This window comes from Nymphalis io, chromosome 9, assembly GCF_905147045.1.
Source record: "Nymphalis io chromosome 9, ilAglIoxx1.1, whole genome shotgun sequence".
Classification (NCBI taxonomy): Eukaryota; Metazoa; Arthropoda; class Insecta; order Lepidoptera; family Nymphalidae; genus Nymphalis; species Nymphalis io.
The window spans coordinates 1,924,746-1,948,856 of NC_065896.1; the positions used below are offsets into that span (position 1 = coordinate 1,924,746).

Sequence of the window (24,111 nt, forward strand, 5' to 3'; positions counted from 1 at the left end):
ACTTCAAATAATCTTCTTAGGCAATAGATAATAACTTATATCGCGTTGTGTAGCAATGAGGGTATTCAAAACATACAAACGTGTTAACCAAAATATGTTCATTAAAAATCAAAGAACACTTTCAACAGTTTACTTCAAGTATTGTTATACTTTACAATTTGGTTTAGTATTTTCGTTTATATTACACGATGTTGAAATCGTATCGTATCCTCATACATCTCATCGTAATAACATTACTAGCAATGATTACTTTTGTAAAATACGACTAATTGAGTTATACTGGCGTAACTCTATAAGCGGTCAACGTCGCTACAATATCAAAGATAAATGGAATTGCTAGTGATTTTGTGGCTCATGCTTACTGGCAAGTCAGATACGGGCATCGAAGGCTTCCTCCCTATATGGGCTCCATTTTTTAAGGACTGATAAGCCAGAATAGTCTTGATGTAGTGGCTGACAGAACAGAAATAATGTAGTTATAATGGCGTAACCATAGATATCTGATACATAACTCACCATATGAATATTTAGAATTTATATACCTATAAATAGTCACCAACGAGAGATCGAAGACAAAGGAAATACTATATATAATACTATTCTGTAAGAGCAAAATCAAGTCACTGCAAATCACGTTGTGAAATGTCGGAAAGTGTTATGCAACAATGAATATCATAATTATACAATTTAAATGATTTGTATCAAAGTAGGATACGTAAAACGGTGTTCAATATTTCACGAGTAAGATAGAATTAAGTTCTTACAAAAAAGCAACGGAACTTGCATCATAGTAAAGGTTTAATTTTAAATTTCTAATTTTATTTTTTCTGTGTTTTTTATTTTTCTATAAATGATTGATAAGAATTGTAACATTATAATCTTTATTCAAGTACATTTTTGTACATGACGGAAAACTTAACAACTTTTTATGGCCCGACCCGGTTTAATCTCAGAAACTCGAAAATAAACCCTTAAGTTAGCCATAGCAAGTAGGTAATACGTAATCAAAAGTCTTAGACATAATTTACTGACCGCTAGTAGAGCACATTTATTTTTATAACGAAATACTACACCGTCCGTCCGTACGCGCATTGTGGTAAATTCAGAAGAGTAAATTTTACGAAACATCTTAGAAATTGCTTAATGTTCATGTGATTTTCATCTTTGAATTTCTTAAAACCGAATTTCAAATTTTATCCTAGCTTGAAATCTTGAAACTTGAAGGCAGAGTATAATTATGAGCTGAATATTTTAAAATATTTTGTAAATTATTAGACAAAATCTGACGCAATGCGGCTAGTATTATTATATTACATCATTTTATTAATTTCAAAATATTTATCAAGCTATCATTGCTTCCATGACGGTTTGGCTCGCTTGCCAAAGTAATGAGAAATTACGATTTAACTACAAATTACAACGCATTCATACATTTCTAATTATAATCCACGTAGTAATTATAAATCTTTATAATATAATAATTTTTGTAACGTTCACGTCGTATTTTGAATATTTTAATATTTGAGAAATAATTAATATTCATGATATAAATAAAATAGCATATAAAAATATTAAATCGTTTTAAGAATTTAGTAATTATGTTACTGTACAGCCTTACGAGAATAGCCAGTATTCTCATCTTTATTGCTGTAGAACATCGATTTGCGTGTTATAATGGTAAGACCGACTCGAATGCCGTGACGGCAAACGGCATTACGCTCTTTTATGCATTCATACACCCGTTCCACCGCACTTTACTACTAAGTTATAAATTATGTTTATAAGTGAAAGAGAAGTATCCCTTAAGTACAAATGAAATATTGAATTACTTACCGATTAACGGCTAGATATAAGCGTGCAGACCACGTCGTCCTGGGTTCAAATCCCAGGTCAGGATAATGAAAATCTCGCGGATTTAAATGAGGGTAATGTTTCTCTGTCTGTATGCTACGTTTTCACGGCTAAGTTACTGAACTGATTTTGATAAATTTTGGTAAGTAGCAAGCTAAAACTCCAAGGGCGGCTACTTTTATCAAACTCCTGACCCCCATTCTCTCTACACTAGCGGAAACTAGTAATGTATAAATGTCTCTATGTTGTATAAATACTTCTATCATTAGATTTTATAAGCTTATTCAACCAGGCGGATATATCGGCCTAATCCAATTAACAATATCCTTTTAATTCAAAACTTATTAAATATGCTTTTATTTTAATAAGCATAAAAGTAAAAAAAAAAATATCCTCTATATACATTGATTATAATTATTATGATTTAGAATATTATTTTCAATTGAATCTTCACCATGTTCAACTTTTTGGAAATATTGATTAGACAATACGCCGCTAGGCTGTTGTTATATCGTAACAATATAAGTCGCTAATTAAAATAATCGTATCATTTATTTTATTTATAGGTAATTAATATTTATACGCCCAAAAGATACTGGTGGTAGGGCTTTGTGCAAGCTCGTCTGGGTAGGTACCACCCACTCATCAGATATTCTACGGCAAAACAGCAATACTTGATATTGTTGTGTTCCGGTTTGAAGGGTGAGTGAGCCAGTGTAATTACAGGCACAAGGGACATAAAATCTTAGTTCCCAAGGTTGGTGGCGCATTGGATATGTAAGCGATGGTTGACATTTCTTACAATGCTAATGTCTAAGAGCGTTGGTGACCACTTACCATCAGGTGGCCCATATGCTCGTCCGCCTTCCTATTCTATAAAAAAAAAAAAATACATGTACACAAAATAGAAATTTATTTTATATTTGCAAGATTTTGGTTGTAGTTTTTTATTATCAGCCATTATTAAATGAAGTCCGTCGAGATATTGATTTAGGGAGTAAGATAATCATTATAATATATATTTAAATATACAAATATTCTTTTCTAATAATTTGTATTTACTGTTTTTTTTAATACTAACATCATATCAGTAATCTTTTATGATATTATTCTAACGATGTAACAACACAGCTACGTTATACTACGAGGCTCTACGTGATGCTACGTAGTAGTATGAATGCAAATTACAATTGCATTATATAATAGACGGGTTCATTTATGTAAATTAAGTGTTTGAACAATATTTATAAGTTAGATTTTTTTTTTTATATGTCCGGGATGGCAAATGACTCTACTCCACCTGATGGTAAGTGGTAGTAGAGTCCAAACGCGACGACGGCCAGTACAGTCGGGAAGAATGTTCTGTACTAGCCGTCACCGCCTTGCCGGTCCGCAAGATGCCTCTTCACGCCTCGTTTGAAGGAACCCGGGTTGTAAGAGGAGGGGAACACGTGAGCTGGTAAGGAATTCCATTTTTTGGTAGTGCGACAAAGAAAGGAGTTGCCAAATTTCTTTATGCGCGATGGAATTGATGTCACAGTTAGGCGGTGACATCGAGAACCAGCTCGCGTGGACTTAAGAAGGAAGGGGGAAGCAGGAATTAGAGAGAATAATTCCTCAGAGCACTCGCCGTGATACAGTCGATAGAAAGCACTCAGTGCTGCTATCTCGCGACGCAATTGTAAAGGTTCAAGGGTGTTTGTGACCTTTACGTCGCCAATAATGCGTACTGCACGTCGCTGCAACCGGTCCAACGCCTCCAGTAGGTACTTAGCGGAGCCATCCCAAAGGTGCAAGCAATATTCAACGCAAGACCGTACCTGTGTTTTGTATAACAGGCACAGTTGTTGTGGCGTGAAGAAACGCCGCACCTTGTTCAGAACTCCGAGTTTCCGTGAAGCTGTTTTTATAATAGCCTCGATGTAATCCCTTGGACTAAGGTCGCAGCGAACGTCTATCCCCAGCATGGCGATTTTGCTTTGTATCATCAGCGGTGTGCCACCGAGGGAGGGATGAGGGTAAAACTTTTTTGCTGTGAGAGCGCATACCTGTATTTTCTTGGCATTAAACTCAACAAGATTATCAGAACCCTATTTGGCGATGAGCTCTAACGTCCTATCGAGTTCAATGACAAGATTCTCCCGCCTCTCCTCAGTTTCCGCCCGCCCAGCCACTGCGCGTCCGTGGTATCCACCATGCACTGTACTATCATCTGCATAGCAATGTATGTTCCCAAGGGAGAGCATATCATTGATATGCAAAAGAAAGAGTGTGGGAGATAGCACAGATCCCTGGGGGACCCCAGCATTCACTACATAGAATTGAGAAGCGCAACCATCTACTAAAACACGAAGGCTACGCTTGTGTAGGAAGCTGGCAATCCAGGTGCATAGCTGAGCAGGCAGACCATATGCCGGTAGCTTGGAGAGAAGACTGACGATCCCCGTACTGACGATCATTAATTAGACAGTGATCTTCTAGGTAATGGATCAGTTGCTTGTTTAGAATCCATTCCATCACCTTACAAAGTACTGAGGTGATAGCTATTGGCCGATAATTTGCCGGGTCAGACCGATCCCCTTTTTTGGGAACCGCTTGCACATTAGCTCTTCTCCAAGCCCCCGGCACACATCCCGAAGAGAGAGAAAGTTGGAACAGGCGCGTTAACACAGGAGACAGCTCCGCCGCGCACTTCTTCAGCACAATGGCTGGTATTCCATCAGGACCGCTAGCTTTCCGTATATCAAGTGATTGCAGCTCCGCACGCACATCACGTTGCCTGATTTTGATGTCAGGCATCGTGTGGCCACATGAAGGTATTGTTGGTGGCTGCGCACTACAATCATTGATCACAGAGTTGTCGGCAAAGAGTTTAGCCAGGAGGTCGGCTTTCTCCTGCGGACTGTGAGCTAGCGATCCGTCCGGATTTCTCAGCGGTGGCAGCGAAGGTTGGCAGAAATTGTTTTGCACAGACTTGGTCAGACGCCAGAAGCTACGGGAGCCCCTAGGATGCGAAATAAGGTCATGACCAATCTGTACAATGCGCTGTGCATCCGCTCTCGTGTATGCCTTCCTACAGGACTTGGAATTTTTATTGTAGTTTGCTTTCAGTGAGTCAATGTTAGATGCCCCGCTAATGCAGCCGTTGATCCACGCGCGATATGCCACCTGCTTAGATGATACAGCGTCGGCACATTCACGAGTGAACCAACGGTTACGCGTGCCCCTATTGATGAGATCTGAGCTAGGAATGTAGTATTCCATTCCTAACATGATCTCATCAGCAACAGCAGCGGCACTAGCTGTCGGGTCATTCCCACTGAAGCAACGTTCCTTCCAAGGGACTGACGCATAGTAATCGCGCATACCGTCCCAATCTGCCGACTTATAGTGCCAAACGCGACGTTTGTATACAACTGATGGCGGCAGCTTGGCCTGTGGCACTTTGGTAGATATAAGGCCGTGATCCGAAGAACCAATTGGAGCTTGAACCACAACCTGATATTCCACCGGGTGAGAAGTCAGCAGAAGATCCAGTAGAGAAGGCGCTTGCCCATCAATGTCTGGGATCCTGGTGGGCTGATCAACCAGTTGGGTCAAGTCGTGTGTGAGAGCAAAAGCATGAGCAGTTCTTCCAGCATGGTCAGTTTTGAGGGATTTCAACCATGATTCATGGTGAGCATTAAAATCCCCCAAAAACACCAATTCCGCGTTAGGAAACTGCTCTTGCGCAGCATCTGCCACCCGACTAAGATGGTCAAATAATCGGCTTGTCTCCAAGTCACCATTGTGGGATCGGTAGAGGCACACGTAGACTCGACTCTGACGAACCAGGTCCACACGTACCACCAACATGGAGAAGGAGGGGTCCTCCAAGCAGCCGTAGCCGGGATAGTTAAGGTAGCTGGTGTCGGCAGGGCGGAGTATTTGCGTCTCCGTGAGAAACAACATTGCTGGCCGTGCTGTCTCGAGATGGTGGTGGACAGCGTTGAGGTTAGCGTGGAGTCCTCGGATGTTAGAGAACTCGACCTCAAACAGCGTGGGTATGGTGGGGGTGTGCACCGCTGAACGACCGTTGTTTCTTAGTTGCGCTACCATTTGGAAAATTAAAGAAAAGAGACGTGAAGCGAGCGACGTATTGCCACGATAGGGATGGGCAAAGTATGGAGGCGTGTTTTCCCAAATGGTTGCCAAAAGGGAAAATATACTGATCCGCCGGACGGAAGGGCCCCCGAACCCCCCCGGAAGTGGCCGCCGGGACCCCACCTTCCGGTCACCAACCGGCACGACGGTCCACCCCGAGATTATGCGTGGCCTGGTGGGGCAGCCTCGCGAGCTGGTTAGGCACGCTCGGGCCCCTGTACTATGCCACGGGCGGCCAGCGGAACAGCCGTTTCTTCAGGTCTCCCTGTCCGGCAGGTCAATACAGTTTCCCCCGGCATTGGTTCAACAGCCGTCTCCACTGGACCAACACCCATCGCGGCAATACTCGCTCGGGCACTGGCTGTACGCTGGCTGACCTCGAAACGCGGTTGCAAGCCACTTCACGAGTTTTTCACCATGCGTACGGTGGTAACAAGCCAGGCGGATGTTAGCATACTACCACCAGATGAGCAGATGGTCGCTCAGATATCCCTTAGTCGCCTCTTACGACACCCATGGGAAAGAGAGGGGCAGTGAAATGTATTCTTTCTCCGTCACTGCACGGATAGATGAAGAACTCAGGATATATTAAAGCGTATAAGAACCATAATATATAAGATATTTTAAAAACAATACAATCCTCTTTTAATGTGTATATTTATTTTAACAATTAAGAACAATCAAGTCAAAATATAATAGTTAAAAATTATGTATATAATAAGATTAAGATTTTTGTAATCAATATAATATTTTTATCTTTTACATAATCTCATTAACTTATCGTCGCTGCGCACGGGTAGATAATAAGAAAAATGTATTTTGGATCGTCTTAGTGAGCGACAGAGTGAGAAGTAGACCTTCAGGGAAGGAGTAAATATGATAAAAAAGTCGATCGTGCGAATATTTTAGATCTCGTGATGAGTATTTAGCTTATTATTGTAATGATTTAAAAGTGTGTATGTAATTGTGCTTATGCTTGAATAAAGTATATTTCTTTAGTTAATTTATCGATTTTCATGTTGGATATATTATTAAACCAAATATATAATAAGGTATATATTTAAATTTGTAATTAATTAAATTATAATATATGTAATATATAATTAGCGAAATACAGTAATTATTGAGGTATTTCCTGCTACTGTTCAGTCAAATTTATATTTTGATGAAGTAAGTTTAATTTAAAACCAAAATCGTCATATTGATCATGAACAATAAATTAGTCATTTAGTTACATACCAGCATGCGTGATGGCTGCATCATTAGGGTCATATATTTCGTCATCCACGGCTACCACGGCGTACTCTCCGTTGACCAGCAATCCTCGCCTTTGTAACACGTTTACGAAGTCCACCAACGCTATGTGCTCACCGAGGAACACGTACACTGGAGAAGAAAATATATTCTTAGAATTTAATTGTTTGTTGTCTCTATATTCGTGCCTCATATGTTTAAATATCCTAGTAAATGTCCAGGTTTCTTAGTACATACAATAGCGAATAACACGCAAATTGTATTGTACAATTGATTAAAACAAAATAAAGCTTAGCTTACGATAATACTGTTAAAAGTATTATCGTAAGCTAAGCTTGGCAACCATTTGGGAAAACACTAAGCTTTATGTTACGTTATGCTTATTAACGCTGATGTGCGAATGAGCTCGCTCTATATGAATGACACCTGATTGTAAGGGAGGATGAGTAAGAAAAATAACACTTAGTTATTCTTAGAATTTAATTTGATTTATTCCTTACAACGCAACTTTTAGGGACATATTGCCCTACTTTGAAATAGAATAAAATAAATATAAAAAATAGGTGTCTTGACTATTCTGAAAATAAACTGACTGTACGGCTTCATGCGAGCCGTCTGCGTATTTAATTTACTTATCAATTATTATTTCACCACCAAAAGCAGTATTATAATTTAAGAGGTGATTGAGCCTATAATTAAATAGGATGAAGCGACAACATCTTAGTATCTACGTAAATCACGAATGAATGAATGAGTAAATTATTATGTCTATTTTTACTAGTTCTGAAGTGTTATGTATGTGTTCGTCGATTTACATGCAATATATTATTGTTTCATACATTAATACATTCATATTATCAGTCATACATCTTTTAGTCAGATTATAAACGATCTGACTCATTCATGAAAGTCAGCTTATAATTACGAGATATGCAACTGTGTCGAAACGTCATGCACAATAATTTATAAAACACAACAAACACAAGCAAAAGCAAGTGTCAAAACAAAAAAGTCAAACGATTATTCCATTACCATTACCTAAATCGGACCGAAGAGATCAACAAGGAAACTAAATTAATGACACCATTACAAATACATAAATTGAACACATGCATATTATTACATAAACTATAAAATAATAATATACAATCCTGTTAATTTGGATTCTATATTTTTATTTAAAAAAGGACAAACACGAAAACGTCCTTTACCTTATACAAAAAAACAATGAAACACCACATATTGATAGATTTCTTTAAGTTTTAAATTAATAAACAAAATAATTATTCAGGAGTAAAACATAAACATATATATTAGACTTACCATATAAACGATATATAATAGTATTTTCTAGCTCAAACAAAACAAGAACCTGTTATTCTACCTGTGCAAAGCCGGGATGGGTAGCAAATGTACCATATAAAACATAATATATTAAAATTGCATTTCACGACTTCACGCATTATAATCTACAGCTGCAGTTTGTGAGACATTACACAGATGATTTTCTACTTAAAGAAATGAATCTAGAATTATGTCTCTTTTAGACAGACAAAACATTTCGTATTTAGCTCATAAAAATCACGCTCCAGGCTAGTTGTAATATGAAAAAGAACAGATGTCATCAGAGACTTGTGGTAACAATTTGAAAATAATATTTCCTGGAATATAATATGCTTAACGTTATTTACAAATACTACTTCGAGCGATTTCAGCCGCGATAACGTTACTGTTGATGGCTGTCTATTATTTCAGTATAAAACTATTATTATTAACTTTATTTCGTATTTATCTGCGTACTTTTTCATTATTTCACATACACTTCTCACATATATTATTACACTAATAGACTTTTTACACTGAAACAAATAATATTAGGTATATTTAACTATTACACGTACGCGACGCGTATCGTGTAGCAGTGCCAAAGGCGATGCGCGTACGCCGTACCGACTTTTCTGCATCTTCGTTTTCTAGTTAGTTTATTTATCGTTCGCCGCTAATTAGTGCCTGTTGTTTTTGTCATATCTGTTTGATTAACTGACTGATTTGTTGTTTCTTGTGTTCTCGCTATCTTAGTACTGTATTCCTACTTATTTTTCTTGCTGGAAAGAGGCATTTACGTGTTTTCCTCACATGAAGTGACATATATGGGTCTCACTAGTAATGAATGCACCGGAATACCCACTAAAAAAACAGTGGTACCCGCTATGCCAGCTATATGGGGGGAGGCATGAGATCGCTTGCGTATGCTATCGTGACTCCCCGACTGTGTTCTTAGCATAACTATTATGTTGTGTGTGTAAACTATGACTTCTTTGTTTGACATATTTTTACTTTTTCTTATTCACTATTCACCAATTCAAGCACACTTCTAAAGTCACTACCACACCCTTGTAGTCGAAGCGTGATGTGTGTAGTAGCGCAAAAAATAAATTAGAATGATATATCCTGAGTACAAACAAAAAAAAAACTCTTGCGTAATACTAGACAACAATTTATTTTCACGCCGTAAGGATATAAAGTGGAAATCAAGCGTCTATTGAAACCATAATGTGTCTTTGGTATCATTGCCCGAGATCTAGGACATGGCCTATTTGTTGTTAGTACTTCTATAATTGGAATATCTTGAAAGTAGTGTTTTTTAGAACTTCATAGAAACTTTAATATTACGATAACGTAGACCAGACGTTAGCAATTGTTGGATGTTAGTAGACATAAGGATAGAAAATTATTTTTTTCAAACCATATATGTTCCCGTCGTAATTTAAACTTGCGACTTTTATTTATTATGCCCAAAGCCAGATATATCCAAATTGAAGCGAAAAGTGCTGTGAAAATTTACAGGATCTGATAAAATTGTAAACTAAATAATTAATGTACTTCAGGCCGCTTATAGCCACAACTCATAATCCTATGAGACGGAAAGAGTTCAAGCGCAGGACTCACGGCTTTAACGCGCTTCCGGAGAATCTTTCGACGGTTAATCCCTTACTATTAAACAAATTGACTCGATCGTTTTAGTAGCGATTTGCCAAGCGCAATATACAGGACGTTTATGTATAAAGAAAGTATTTACGTCAACGTCAATGATAAAACTTTATATATTAAAGTATTAGAGAATGCAATTTTTAAGTGGATTTTTCTACAACACGAGCAAATGAGCAATCTGATTGTAAGCGATCAATCTGTAGACCCTAACACTAGAAAGTATACCTATATACAGTATATAAGTATATATTTATGAATATGAATTTAGTATGAATATTAACATTACGTGTTAAAATTATTTGGTACCTATCCAGACAAGACTACATTAAGCCTCACCGTCGTTATTCTTAACCCCAGAGACAAATAAAAAGCATTTTATTCAGTACTTACTGTAGAGGCTTCTATGGTACAGGACAAAGTTAGCCTGTCAGAAATAATACGAGTACATATTTTTAAAAGCTTTACAGTAATATGTTTGCATATTCTACTAAATAAATACGTTCAACGAAGCACAAAGCGTGTTCATAGAGTGTTTTTAAAGATTAATGTATTTTATGACAACTAACTGGACCCATGTTCATTAATGTTTAATATCTCAAGTATTTACGCAAGTAAATATTTTTGCACTGTTACTTTTTTATTTTAATTAAATGAAACTACTTATCGTGTTGACTGCAGATCAAAAAACTGGAAACTTCAGTAAACATCTGAGTTTGAAAAGTTAAATTAAGAATCTAATGTAAAAAAATAATTTAAAGTAACAGCAAAAATAATGAAAAAACTCTGCAATGCTGGTCGGTAGATACATATGCAGAGAGCAGCAGAACCATCTCTCACTTGGGGCATCAGGGACAAATGGACCACCTGATGGTAAATAATCATCACTTTCAATAGACATTGAAACTGTTAGAAAAGTAATCATTCCTTATATCTCAAATGCACCACCAAACTTGGTAAGTAAGATATTCACGAATCTTGTTAACCAAGAAGTTATGTCCCTTGTGTCTGAAGTTACACTGGCTCACTTACCCTTTCAACCGGAACATAACTCAATATAACATTCGGTAGTAGATATAAAGAACTACCTTCTCCTAAGAATGTCAGTAGGTTTTTGCCGAGAAGTAACATTTACAGGCTGTTACAATACAAATAAAGCTAAAATATTGTGTGATAAAAATTGGTAAATCGAATTTGTGCTGTGGAATCAGCCCGGACTGCCCTACATACTGACAATCTTATGCTGGAGTACCGAAAACATTCTTTCTTTTTTTACTTTATAAAAATCTTTTCTAATCGTTAAAAATTCACTGACTATGTTTTGACTGCAATGGACAAAGGATATCAGGTGGACGTTGTGTACACCGATTACTCCAAAGCGTTTGACAAAAACTCTCATTCTATCTTAATAGCAAAAATGGAGTTCATCGGTGTACATGGTGACCTCCTTAGATGGATCAAGTCATATTTATTGAATAGAAGTCAAGCCGTGACTGTGAAAGGATATTGCTCATCTTTTCTACCCGTTCCATCTGGAGTCCCTCAAGGCTCACATCTTGGACCACTGTTTTTTAATATATATATAAATGATGTTGTTTCGGTATTTGCATCTTCTAAATTTCTATTATATGCTGATGATACAAAAACTTATAAAATTATGAAGAGTGTTGATGATTGTATTAGTCTGCAAAAAGATTTGAACTTACTTAGCGATTATTGTACTACCAATTCGCTGTTTTTGAATATAAAGAAATGTAATTGTATAACATATACCAGAAAAAGAAAAGTGATCATTTACAACTACCGATTTAAGGAAGATGATATAAAACGTGTATCAGTGGTCAAAGATCTTGGAATAACACTCGATTCTAAACTTCTTTTCGATGAACACATAAATTCCATAACTTCTAAAGCGTTTCGTATGCTAGGATTTGTGCTGAGGATTTCCAGAGAGTTTAAGCGTGTTTCAACTTTTGCTCTTTTATATAAATCATTTGTGAGACCTATTCTAGAATACGCTTGCACTGTCTGGAATCCACAGTATAGTAAATATATAGAATTCATCGAAAATATTCAGGAAAAGTTTTTAAAATATTTAAAATTTTCGTCTATAAATAATTTGAATCAAATAGAAAAGATACCGACAACTGAACAGAGACGACTTGAACGTGATATGGTGTTTTTATAAAAATTGATCCACAACATATTTGATTCCCCTTATCTCCTTTCTAAAATAAATATCAAGTGTCCTCGCCCTGGTAGTCGCAACAAATCTATTTTTGATTTTCCATTGACAAAGACTAAATATGCAGCAAATACATTTATTAATAGATCATCTAAACAGTACAATAAAACATTTATTGAATGTGATATATTTCATCTCTCCCTTAAAAAATTCAAACTGCAAGTTAAAGAAATATTATACTCTGAAGAGCCTTAATTTACTCATGCATTTTTAATTAATTAATTATAATTTGATTATTTATTATTAAATTATGTTTTCTTGATTTAAAAATTAAATTTATATTAAATTAAATTATCTAAATGAATTATATAATTTCATGCACCTATTAAATATAAAAAATGTCTTGTTTTGTAATTACTTATGATTAATTTATAAATGGAAACTGTTTTGGTTTAAGAATTGTTTTATATTTTTTATTTTATTGTAATTATTTCACTGTTTGTTTCCTGTACACTAAATAAATAAATAAATAAATAAATAAAATTATTATTATGATGCCATAGAGATGGACAGTTTGATAAATGTTTTATTCACATTGTAACTGACCTGTTTTGTTTGATAAGCATTCTTGTAATAACACTGAACTGTTTGCCATTATATGAATACAATATTAAAGTACAAGGCTACAAGTAGTTGTAATATATTTAAATAAATACTACTAACAAATTTAGGTCTGATAATAAAAAATACACATAAAAAATTAGATAAACTTATTGAAATGCAGCATTTAAAGTCATTGGCAAACTCTTCAATAATTTTAAACTTTTTCTACACTTTTAATTAAAACATTTATGCTTTTTTACCTTTTTTGAAACCATATATATATATATATATATATATATATATATATATATATATATATATATATATATATATATATATATATATATATATATTTTATAGAATAGGAAAGCGGACGAGCATATGGGCCACCTGATGGTAAGTGGTCACCAAACGCCCTTAGACATTGGCATTGTAAGAAATGTCAACCATCGCTTACATAGCCAATGCGCCACCAACCTTGGGAACTAAGATTTTATGTCCCTTGTGCCTGTAATTACACTAGCTCACTTGCCCTTCAAACCGGAACACACCAATATCAATTATTGCTGTTTTGCGGTAGAATATCTGATGAGTGGGTGGTATCTACCCAGACGAGCTTGCACAAAGCCCTACCATCAGTAGTATCAAGAATATTAACCAATAATGGGTGTAATGTTTTAAAGGTTCAAATAATGTATAAATATACATACATGATTGTGTGTGTGATTTTCTTTATTCCACTATAACTTTTACATATACCTGAGCAGATTTGAATTTATGGAGTATCGATGGAACTCTACATACATAAATCATCTCGAGTGACACTGGCACTGGCAATTTTGAAATTTATTTTTTACGTAATATGCAGTTTATCACAGTGCTTATGAAAGTATTGTACGAAGAAAGGGATTAAATTCTGCAATAGTTTTCTTGACTTCCGCAACGTTTAAATATTATATAGCATCTTACGTCAGATATTTATTGTGTTCAAGATTATCATTTAACTGTCAGCATCTTTACTCAACTAGAATGAAGTTTATATTTTATAATTATCAATGATCTTTCAGATGTTTTTTTTTTAAATTATTGATCCAAGGATTAAACCTAAACAGTACTACCAATGAACTTAAAATGTGTAGTGGATATCATTTTTAATTTAAGTTATGAATAATTTATACTTATCGTTGAATCAAACTGGCAATCTATATAGAGCCAAAACTAAACTCCAGGAAGATTATATTTCAAACAAAGGTTTATTTTATAACTTAAGCATTCCTGAAGAAAGGATTTTTGTTCATTCAAAATTTAAAGAGAGGTTTTTATAGGAATTTTACCCGTACAAAGTTAGGACGGGCAGCTAGTGAGACATAAAACAGCTAGTGAAACATAAACACATATAATACAATTAGGATCGATCAAAGTAAAATATCCCTTCGTATAATTATATTTCATCTTACTGTACAGAAACGCTTTTTTGCAAATGTTTTTTTTTTAAATCTCGAAAATAATAAACCAAAATTACAAATTTCAAAATGTAAGAGGCCATTTTTAGTTACAGAAAATATTTTAAATGTTTTATTTATCATGCTCATTAATACTTTTTGACGTGTTTATTAATTTCTATTTCTATTGCCTCTTTGACTACGTGACCAAAACCAACCTCTATTTCAGTTAATTAATTTCTATTTCTATTGTCCCTTTGACTATGTGACCAAACCCAACCTCTATTTCAGTCAACTAATTTCGGAAGTAAAATCGATAACTCCATATTAACATCACCAGAAAATCTAATTTCAGCTAGATTTTTTCTTCAAAGATACTCCGAGCATAATATCGTTATCGCTGAGTACAATAAACAAAAAATATCCCGATGGAGGTCGATTTCACAGAACAGAACCGATTCGAAGTTGCAAGTAAAGCATGTGCAGTTATACGTTTATTAGTTTAACTCCCACAGGTAAATCTGGTAATGCAATTTAAAATTACACAGAGAAAATAGCTCAACTAAATTAAAACGAGGAATTCAGTGGAGTATTATAAAGAATTCTATACAATTAAATGTAATGTACACGTGGAATACGAGGCTTTGTTTTTTACAGATACGACGAATTTAATTCAAATCCCATTGTTGGCATAAGTTTTGTCAAAATTCACTAATATTTCTTATACCTGTGGGTGGATTCTTGTGTACCTACGCAAAAAAATAAAAATATAATAAAACTTATGCTTATTTTCAAGGTTTTGAAACGCGAGCAAAGTTCTTCCTTCCTGTTACGTAATAACAGTAGAAATTATGTTAGTATCAAAATTTGTGAAAATATTGATAAGAAACCTATTGAGTATCAATAATTCTATGTACGTGACCAAACCTAACCCTCATTTTAGTACAACACAATTACATGTAATGGACACAGTAAAAACGAAACTTTATAATAATTAATTGTTGGCATTGGTTTTGTGAAAAATCGCTAAAGTTTCTTTAACTAATAACTGATCTATTCTTGTATACTTACACAATTATATAATAAGACTAAATTTTCAGTTCAAAGTTTTGAAGTATCAGTAAATTCGATCCTTCATCTTATTACGTAAGTTCACGTTTAAAAATTAATGATATAATGTATATATTTATATAAAACTAAACAATATAAATAAAACGAGGTAGGTAGGCTACCAGTTGGAACGTAATTCCTCCCACTATATATTAGGTATATATTTGATAACAGGAACAATGGAAATTATTATAAATCTGTAATAGATGTGTTACGTCCTAAATAAACAACGATTGTAACTTACTTAAAATGGTTTATTTATTGTTATACCTTTATATGAGTCGAATTGCTGCTTGAAATCTACAAATACTCGTATGAAACACACACAAGGAATGACAAGTTATGAGTTTTTTTACATCATTTCGACGACTTCCTTCTATTTTGTACGTAAAGTTATGAAATAGTTTTGTGTCCGTACAATATTTTTATTGTTATCTAAAATACCGAACCGACCAAAACAGCCTGTGAATGTCCCACTGCTGGGCTAAAGGCCTCCTCTCCTCATTTTGAGGAGAAGGTTTGGAGCTTATTCCACCACGCTGCTCCAATGCGGGTTGGTGGAATACACATGTGGCAGAATTTCAGTGAAATTAGACACCTGCAGGTTTCCTCACGATGTTTTCCTTCACCGTATAGCTCGAGATGAATTATAATCACAAATTAAGCACATGAAAATTCAGTGGTGCTTGCCCGGGTTTGAACCCACGATCATCGGTTAAGATTCACGCGTTCTTACCACTGGGCCATCTCGGCTTTTTTATATCTAAAATAACTTATAACATAATGTAAATGAACAAAATTATAAAACCTCAAGATCTTGAAGCGTTATATCGATTTTGATACATTTTTCGCAGGATCGGAATTGCGATTCGACGGGGAAATGCTGCTAGCATTCTTGCCACCAATACACGCGGTTATGCTTTGTATAGTAGTTATTTTTTAATTATTTTTGTATAAACTTAAAACCTTCATGTCAATATATCATTTGCAAATAAAATATAATGAATATTGTACCGCTATACTGCTGGGTTAAAGTCTCCTTTCCTGTGAAGAAGAATAATTGAGTGCTCGTTTCTCTCTGTTTTTTTTCTGTAAGATTTAATTAATATAATTTAGCACTGATGTAAAATTTTGAGCCGCGTTCAATTTGAATTCAAAGTCCTCGGTTAAGATTTACGTGTTACTTGTATGTAAAAGCCGAGATGGCCTAGTGGTTAGAACGCGTGAATCTTAACCGATGATCGTGGGTTCAAACCCGGGCAAGCACCACTGAATTTTCATGTGCTTAATTTATGTTTATAATTCATCTCGTGCTTAACGGTGAAGGAAAACATCGTGAGGAAACCTGCATGTGCCTAATTTCATTGAAATTCTGCCACATGTGTATTCTATCAACCCGCTTTGGAGCAGCGTGGTGGAATAAGCTTCAAACCTTTTCCTCAAAAGGGAGAGGAGGCCTTAGCCCAGCAGTGGGAGATTAACAGGCTGTTACTGTACTGTACTGTACTGTACTGTACTGTACTGTATATGTCAAGTCCAATGAATATATTACATGTATCCATCAATCAGTATTCTGAGTACAGATCTTCGTCCTCTCGTCACTGATACACTACTCTAATTGTCATTGTTCTTCGACTTGTATGTCTAGGAAATATATTGTCGTACTAATGCGCTGTCAACCCTGAGATATTACTTGCTAATTCGTGGTTGATTAATTGTTAAGTAGATGGTACCACATTGTTTGGTACATAATAAAAATATAATAAAACTTCAAATAAATTGTAAATTTAAGGCCGTGACTTAGGTTGACGTTCGCTCTCAGCGAGATCTATTTTCACAAGATATTTATTACATACTTGAGGTTTGTAATAAATATCTATCTATAATATTGTATCTTTTATATTTGTTTTTTATTTATTACCTATTTCTAACTTATTAATCTTATAGCGCGATTACGGCCCCGACATAAGCGTGACAGAGTGCATTCAACGATCATTGTCCAAATGAGTCGTTTGCTAATTGGTAGAAATACAATGTCAGAGAGATTGATCACTTGAAATGAGCGACAAACATTTTCCAACCGTCAATTGTTGTCACATGATAAATTGAAAACATTTGTGACTTCTATACAAAATGTATAGAAATCACAAATGTTGTCTTTTCTACAAACGAAATAGTCAATCGCTATGGTATTTTTTATAGGAACGACTATCAGTCGTCTGTGAATAATTACAGCGACGAAATTAATCATGTAAATAAACTCAACGCTTTCTTGATAATTTTATGACGTATGAGCGATTTCTTTTTATTTATCAACATTACGTTATAAAATTAAAAAGGTATATTTTTAATTATTTATTAACTTTTTTTTTCTTAACAAAGTTTGCTTATGAATTTCAAACAATATAATGAATCTAGGAAAAATGTAATTATTTTTTGACAATGCCTATACATCATTATTTAGATTAATGACTTTCTTGCTTAGTTAAAAAGCGAATTTGTCTTACAATTATTATTATTTTTATAATGTAATTAGAGTTAAAATATGATGTCCTTACAGTTTTGTTTTTATTATGATTAATAATTTGTGATTTTTCTAGATTAAGAATTTGAACATAAATTATTACATAAATATTTAAAGTGCATTTGATGATTGTGTTCTCTTGACCGATTTCGGCCAATCTGAAGGGTAGCCTCTCTATCGTACTTGCGCAGGACATATTATAGTGCACAAGTGTGTGCGTAAACACGGATAAACTCCATATTCCATCACTGTCATAATCCAACTGGATGGCACATCCGACACGACCGAAATAGTTAATCCGACACGACCGGTAATTCTTCACGAGATGAATTGTAAACACATATTAAGCAATTGAAAAAATAAATGGTGCTTGTCTAGATTTGAATTCGTGCTTGTCTAGGTTTGAATTCGGAATCATTTGCTAAAATTCTTGTCCTTTGTATCAATATCTGTTGCAATTAATTAAATATTCATCATTAGAACTTATCCACCAACCTATATCGTAGGAAAATGGTGTAACACTCCAATCCAAGCTTTCCAAGCCGCAAGTGGAAGGATGCTTTCTTCCAGCAAAGGAATATAAGTGATTATAGTGATGAAGCTTAACGAAGAACACGTAGTATAGGAAATTCTAAAATAAATATATTCACACAGTCTCCGTGAAGGAGCATTGTGAATAAAAATCAATTTCCTTAAGAGAGAATATACCTTTGCATAGAAGTTTGCATATTTACAGGCGTCAGTATTTTATTTATTTATTTAAAATTGAATTCTTGAAGTTTTATTTCTATGATAGAAAAAATCAAGGTCGATACCACTACATTTGTACATAAATGTGTATAAACACAATGCAACTTTAACTTAAAGGAAACATAATCCATCAGCGTTAATAGATCATGTACATACAGTATGGCGTAGGCTTAGCGCACCTCAATTCAATGATATGACAGCTTTGAATGGATTGTTGGAAAGCTTTATCGTAACTTATTCACTTTGTATTCAAATTCAAAAATTTACATAATATAAAAGAAATAGTAGGTATGCCTCTTTGGAGATGGAAAAAGGACTCAAAACAAGGCTTAAAACCTGGTTATAAGCTGGTTGGTTAATCGTTTTCCTCACGATATGTTCGTTAACGACCCAGTATGAGATTTATTTATTTATTTGTAAAATCACTCTTACAACATACATATAAAGCATTGAAAAAATGAATTTATAAATCAATAATAGTATATTTAATATGCATGTGAATTACAAGTGTACATAGCACTTCCAGATTCAATCTAATCAATTTCAAATTAAATTAAGTAACAAAATATCATTAATATGTTTTTTAAATGTTAAAATTAATATATAAAAAATCAATTTGCGATATCATAATTGAAATTATTTAAAATATTCGTTGAAACTTATCTTGCATTTTTTAATAATGAAATAACTCATTTCTAAATTATGAGGGCGATTCATAAAAAATGTTAATGCCAGGAATTGATTTAACGATATTATAATATTTATTACACAACCGTACTAAGGGAGCTTGTTTACCAAAATGAGGCTTTATGCAAGGAGTATGAAATATTTTGTGGGTGTGAGTACTTCTGTGTGCCCTCGACGGAACTGGTATCAGTATTCTGTCGATTAATTCTGAATTGGTTAACCTATAGTTAATGATACTGTGTAGGAATTTAAGTTCTGACATTTCGCGCCTACTCCGAAGATAAATCATATTAAATTTTGAAAAACGTTCTTTGTATAAATGTCTGTGCGAAAAATCCTTTTCATGAAAAGCAAAATGTTCCGTAAAAGCTCACTGAATACTCTCAATACGCTGAGAGTGTACGCTTTACAGTGGATTCCATATAACACTGGCGTACTCAAGACAGCTGGCGCACTAATGAATTGTACGAGAGTAATTTAGTTTTTCCTGAAGATCCTTGAGTGTTACGCTTGATAAAACCAAGATTTTGAGCAGCTTTAACAACTATATTATCAACATGAGTTACAAAGGTTAAACGCCCGTCAATAGTGACTCCTAAGTTTTTAATTTGCGATAATTAATGTAATATTTTATGTTCGATTAAGTAAGTGAGTAACTTAAAACAAGTGGGTTTTCTTACGGGTAAATTTTATATGGAAACAGTTAGTCATATTATTGAGATGACACCATACAATATAATTGTTGAGGTTGTATTGTATTAAATTTATAACTGAATTGGATTTTACTGTTTTGTATATTTTGGGTCTGCAAATAATGAACACTTAAAATACTTTATATTCTCAGGAATATCATTTTTAAAAACGAGAAACAAGAGCATTAAGTCCATCAAAATTCAGTGGGGCTTACCCAGAACTGTACCGCAATTGCTTATTAAGATTCTCGGCTTCTAACTTGATGGTATGTGACTGTATCACTCCGAATGCTATCAAGCCACTTTCAATTTCATTAGAGATCAAAAACATTTATTGTTTTATAACTTTTTTATATTTAACTGTAAAACGGTACAACAAATGACCCCGTAAGTAGTCAGTATCTTCCATTTCTGTTTACAGACATTATCATAACAATGTCTGTAACATTATCATCGATAGATTAAAAATTATTCGTAAATATATCAATTTTTAACGGAAACATTTTTTAATTTTGTTCCATATATACTCATTTAGGCCCTCAATGTAAATAACACTTATCTATCTCAGTATGTTTGTAAATTTTTATACCGCATATCTTTATGAGCCTCGAATTCCCGCATAAGTAGCGTTAGACGTGCCATGCAATTTTTTTTTACTAATTAATTTATTGTTTATTCTAGGCCGTTCATTGATGTTATTCGATATTAAAATTTTTAACTGAACAAAATTGTCAAATTCTTATTTAAAAATGTTTTTTATGTTTAAGATTATCAAATTCAAATTCTATTCTTATTATAATGTAATTGTAATTTACATCGCGCTTATATTTGTATGATACCAAAGTTCGTAAGTTCGTAATTAGAGAATTTTAATGGAACTTCAAACAGTTCAACATACGGTCTTAACTTTTGTTATGTATCCAGTACTCTACAATTAAGTGCGGTATTAATTAAAAACATTGTCGAACTAAGCCTTTGACTTCCCAAACTAAACTAGTTTTTTATAATTTGTACAAATATTTCGAAAATGAGTGCAAAAGCAACTCGAGCTCCATTAGTTGCTAAATGAACCGGAATTTCATTGACTTCCATATATAAAAACAATATATTAAAACAGCGCGCTCATATTGTGCTCCTATAACCACCACGCCACCCTGAATTTAATCCTATAGAAAATATACAGACTACAATGAAAATTTACGTTACAAAAAATCCACACTCAATATGAATGCTATAATCTATTAGCTATACATCAGTGTAGAGGAACGGAGAAATATTTGTCGACATGCTATTGAACAGGAAACAAGATTTCAGGGTCGGCTTTATATACAATACGAAAACGAATTATCATTAACATTAATTATTAATCTGATGAAAGCGAGGATGACGAACTTTATGTTAGAAAAGTTATTATTCAATAACACCTCAAATATGTATAATATTAAGGAGCAATACAAATAAAAAGTCCTTATTTATCTATTGACGGTGCACATCTACAAACAAAAAACGTGTTCAAGGTGATTTGACTGTTTTTAAATAAAAATACTATCTAGCAAAAGTAGATGAATATTGTCTATAAGGCTAAAATCTATTTCAAGCATCATGAAACACAATCCATAATTATTTATAGGTGGCTTGAGCCATTACCTTAGAGACTTTACAGTTTTCGTCTTAAATAATTTTGTTCAGTCGTTCAGGCAAAAACCAGACCAGAAGAATTTTGCTAAACTTTAATTGTTTTTGCACGAGTACATTCAGTTCAAAGTTAGAAAATAAAATATTGTATGAATAGCTTCATTATGTTTTTCTCACGATCAGTTCAGAAACGTAAAAGAAAAAAATCTTTATAAAAATACATTATGCAATATCCGCCAATCTTTACATTTAATTGATTTTTATACTCGTAATGCTAGGAACACTTAGGGTAAGTGTTCAAATCGAATAGATTGCTGTTTGGCGGTAGAAAATGTAATTATAGGGTACCAGGGTACCTACTCAGGTAGGCTTGCATAAAGCACTACCATCACGTTTAAAGAAAAAGTTATCATGGTTATATCACAATTAAGCGTCAGATTAAATTAGTTTGAAGTGAAATATCTAATTATAGATTTCACATAATAAAGGACCAATTTACAAGGGATTGTTCATAATTAGGTGTATTTATGTACTATCGTAATTGTAATCATAGATATGCGTAAGTTCCTAGTTTCTAGAATTTAGTCTAAAAGCTATATAATAAAAAAACTTTGTATTATTCTTTATTAGGAAAAGCCCTTACAAGAAATAAAAACTTATTTAATAAAATAACAAACAGATAAAAGTGAGAAGCTATGAACAAATAAATTGAATGGATATTGAACAAATACCTATTCAATTTTTTGACATAATCAAAGATTATTTTATAAATGGAATATTTTAAAAATAACATTTATTTTTTCGCCCACTTCGATAAGGTCATTTCACTTAGATTATATATAAGTCAAAGAAAATTGATAAAATACGCCTACAATATGGAAGAATCAATTTTAAGTGCAAACAATGACAAGCCTCCATAAATTTTAATTTAAGTTTAAAGAATAATTTATTTCTCATAAAGAATTACAGAAATTCACTTACATGAGAAAGTTACAAACTAATATAAAAATCTAAGCGTACAGTGTTACAAAATTTCATAAGAAAGAAGGTAGATGCAGAAATTTTTCGACGATCGACGAGCTTGTTAAACATATCGCCCGCCGTGTCACCTCAGGAATACAAAAGTATGGATGCGGCATATTTATTGAAATCTGTTCATCATTTTCTTTTATTATTATTATTATTTATATTTTTTTTATTTATATATATTTTCCTTTTTTTCCATTTTCTTTTAATTTTTTTAGACAGATGTTTTTTTTTTTAGATATATTGATTTAACATTTATAAATATTTATTGTACTATGTTGTTTGCTATATATCTTAGACGTCTTTTGAAACTTGCCATTGATGTAGGCTCTTTAATGTCTAATTTAAATAGTTTATCTAATTTAAATAGTTATGACAGATTCTGAGGGAGAAAAGTCATATTAATTGATAACAGGCAAAAATGATTCGTTTAGGTATGTATAACGGAATTACTTCGACAGCCGCTGGTTCATCGCTCCTTTTTATTTTATCAAGATAAATAAACTATTATCTAGCATAATCTTAACAAATTTGTACGGCCGACGACGATGACCTCGACAGCCAACACCGAGTGTTGAGGAATCCGACGACTATCAAAGGAAGAGTTTGGAATAAAATCTCAAAATGTACATAAAGTGATACATAATAAAGAGGACCCGATCATGGACAATTCGACCATATCATTCAGACCAGCCTAGGAATCCAGAATCCGAGAAGAGATATATATATATATCACTTGATCGCATAGGCCTGCCTACTTAAAAATGTAAGATTAGAATTCAATTATTTGTATAATCTTAATCAGAAATTCATAAGATACTAATTTCTACTAGATATTAATTTTAAAACTAAAAAAAATATTTTATTTATATTTTAAAGAGCATGGATTTTCTGCATTTCTGGGTTATATAATATATAAAACATTTAGAAAATTAATTAGGAAAAAAAATATCTCGTAACAAAATCAAGTAATTGTAATCTACTAGAAAGATTTAGGTCAGTTATATTGCAATGGTTTTGCTGAGGAATACTGAATGTGAGTCTATCGCAATTAAAAAAGCAACTACTGACTTTCTGAGCCAGTTCTACCCTGTAATTTCTACTTCAGTACATTCTGACACAGCGATCATTTTAAATCTAATTTAATTTTGTAAAGTGATTATTCAAAAGTGCTTTTAAAACTACTCAAATGAAGTATATTTTGATTTTGAAATGTCCCAC

At 33.6% G+C, this 24,111-nt stretch overlaps 1 protein-coding gene across 1 annotated transcript in view; it reads right to left on the minus strand.

The window, feature by feature from the left end:
- LOC126770878 (guanylate cyclase 32E-like) overlaps positions 1-24,111 on the minus strand; it is a 143,791-nt gene that overhangs the window by 71,825 nt on the left and 47,855 nt on the right. Inside the window, exon 6 of the mRNA XM_050490486.1 lies at positions 7,234-7,380. Within this exon, the coding sequence (XP_050346443.1) occupies positions 7,234-7,380 (147 nt within the window). The remainder of the gene's footprint in view (positions 1-7,233; positions 7,381-24,111) is intronic.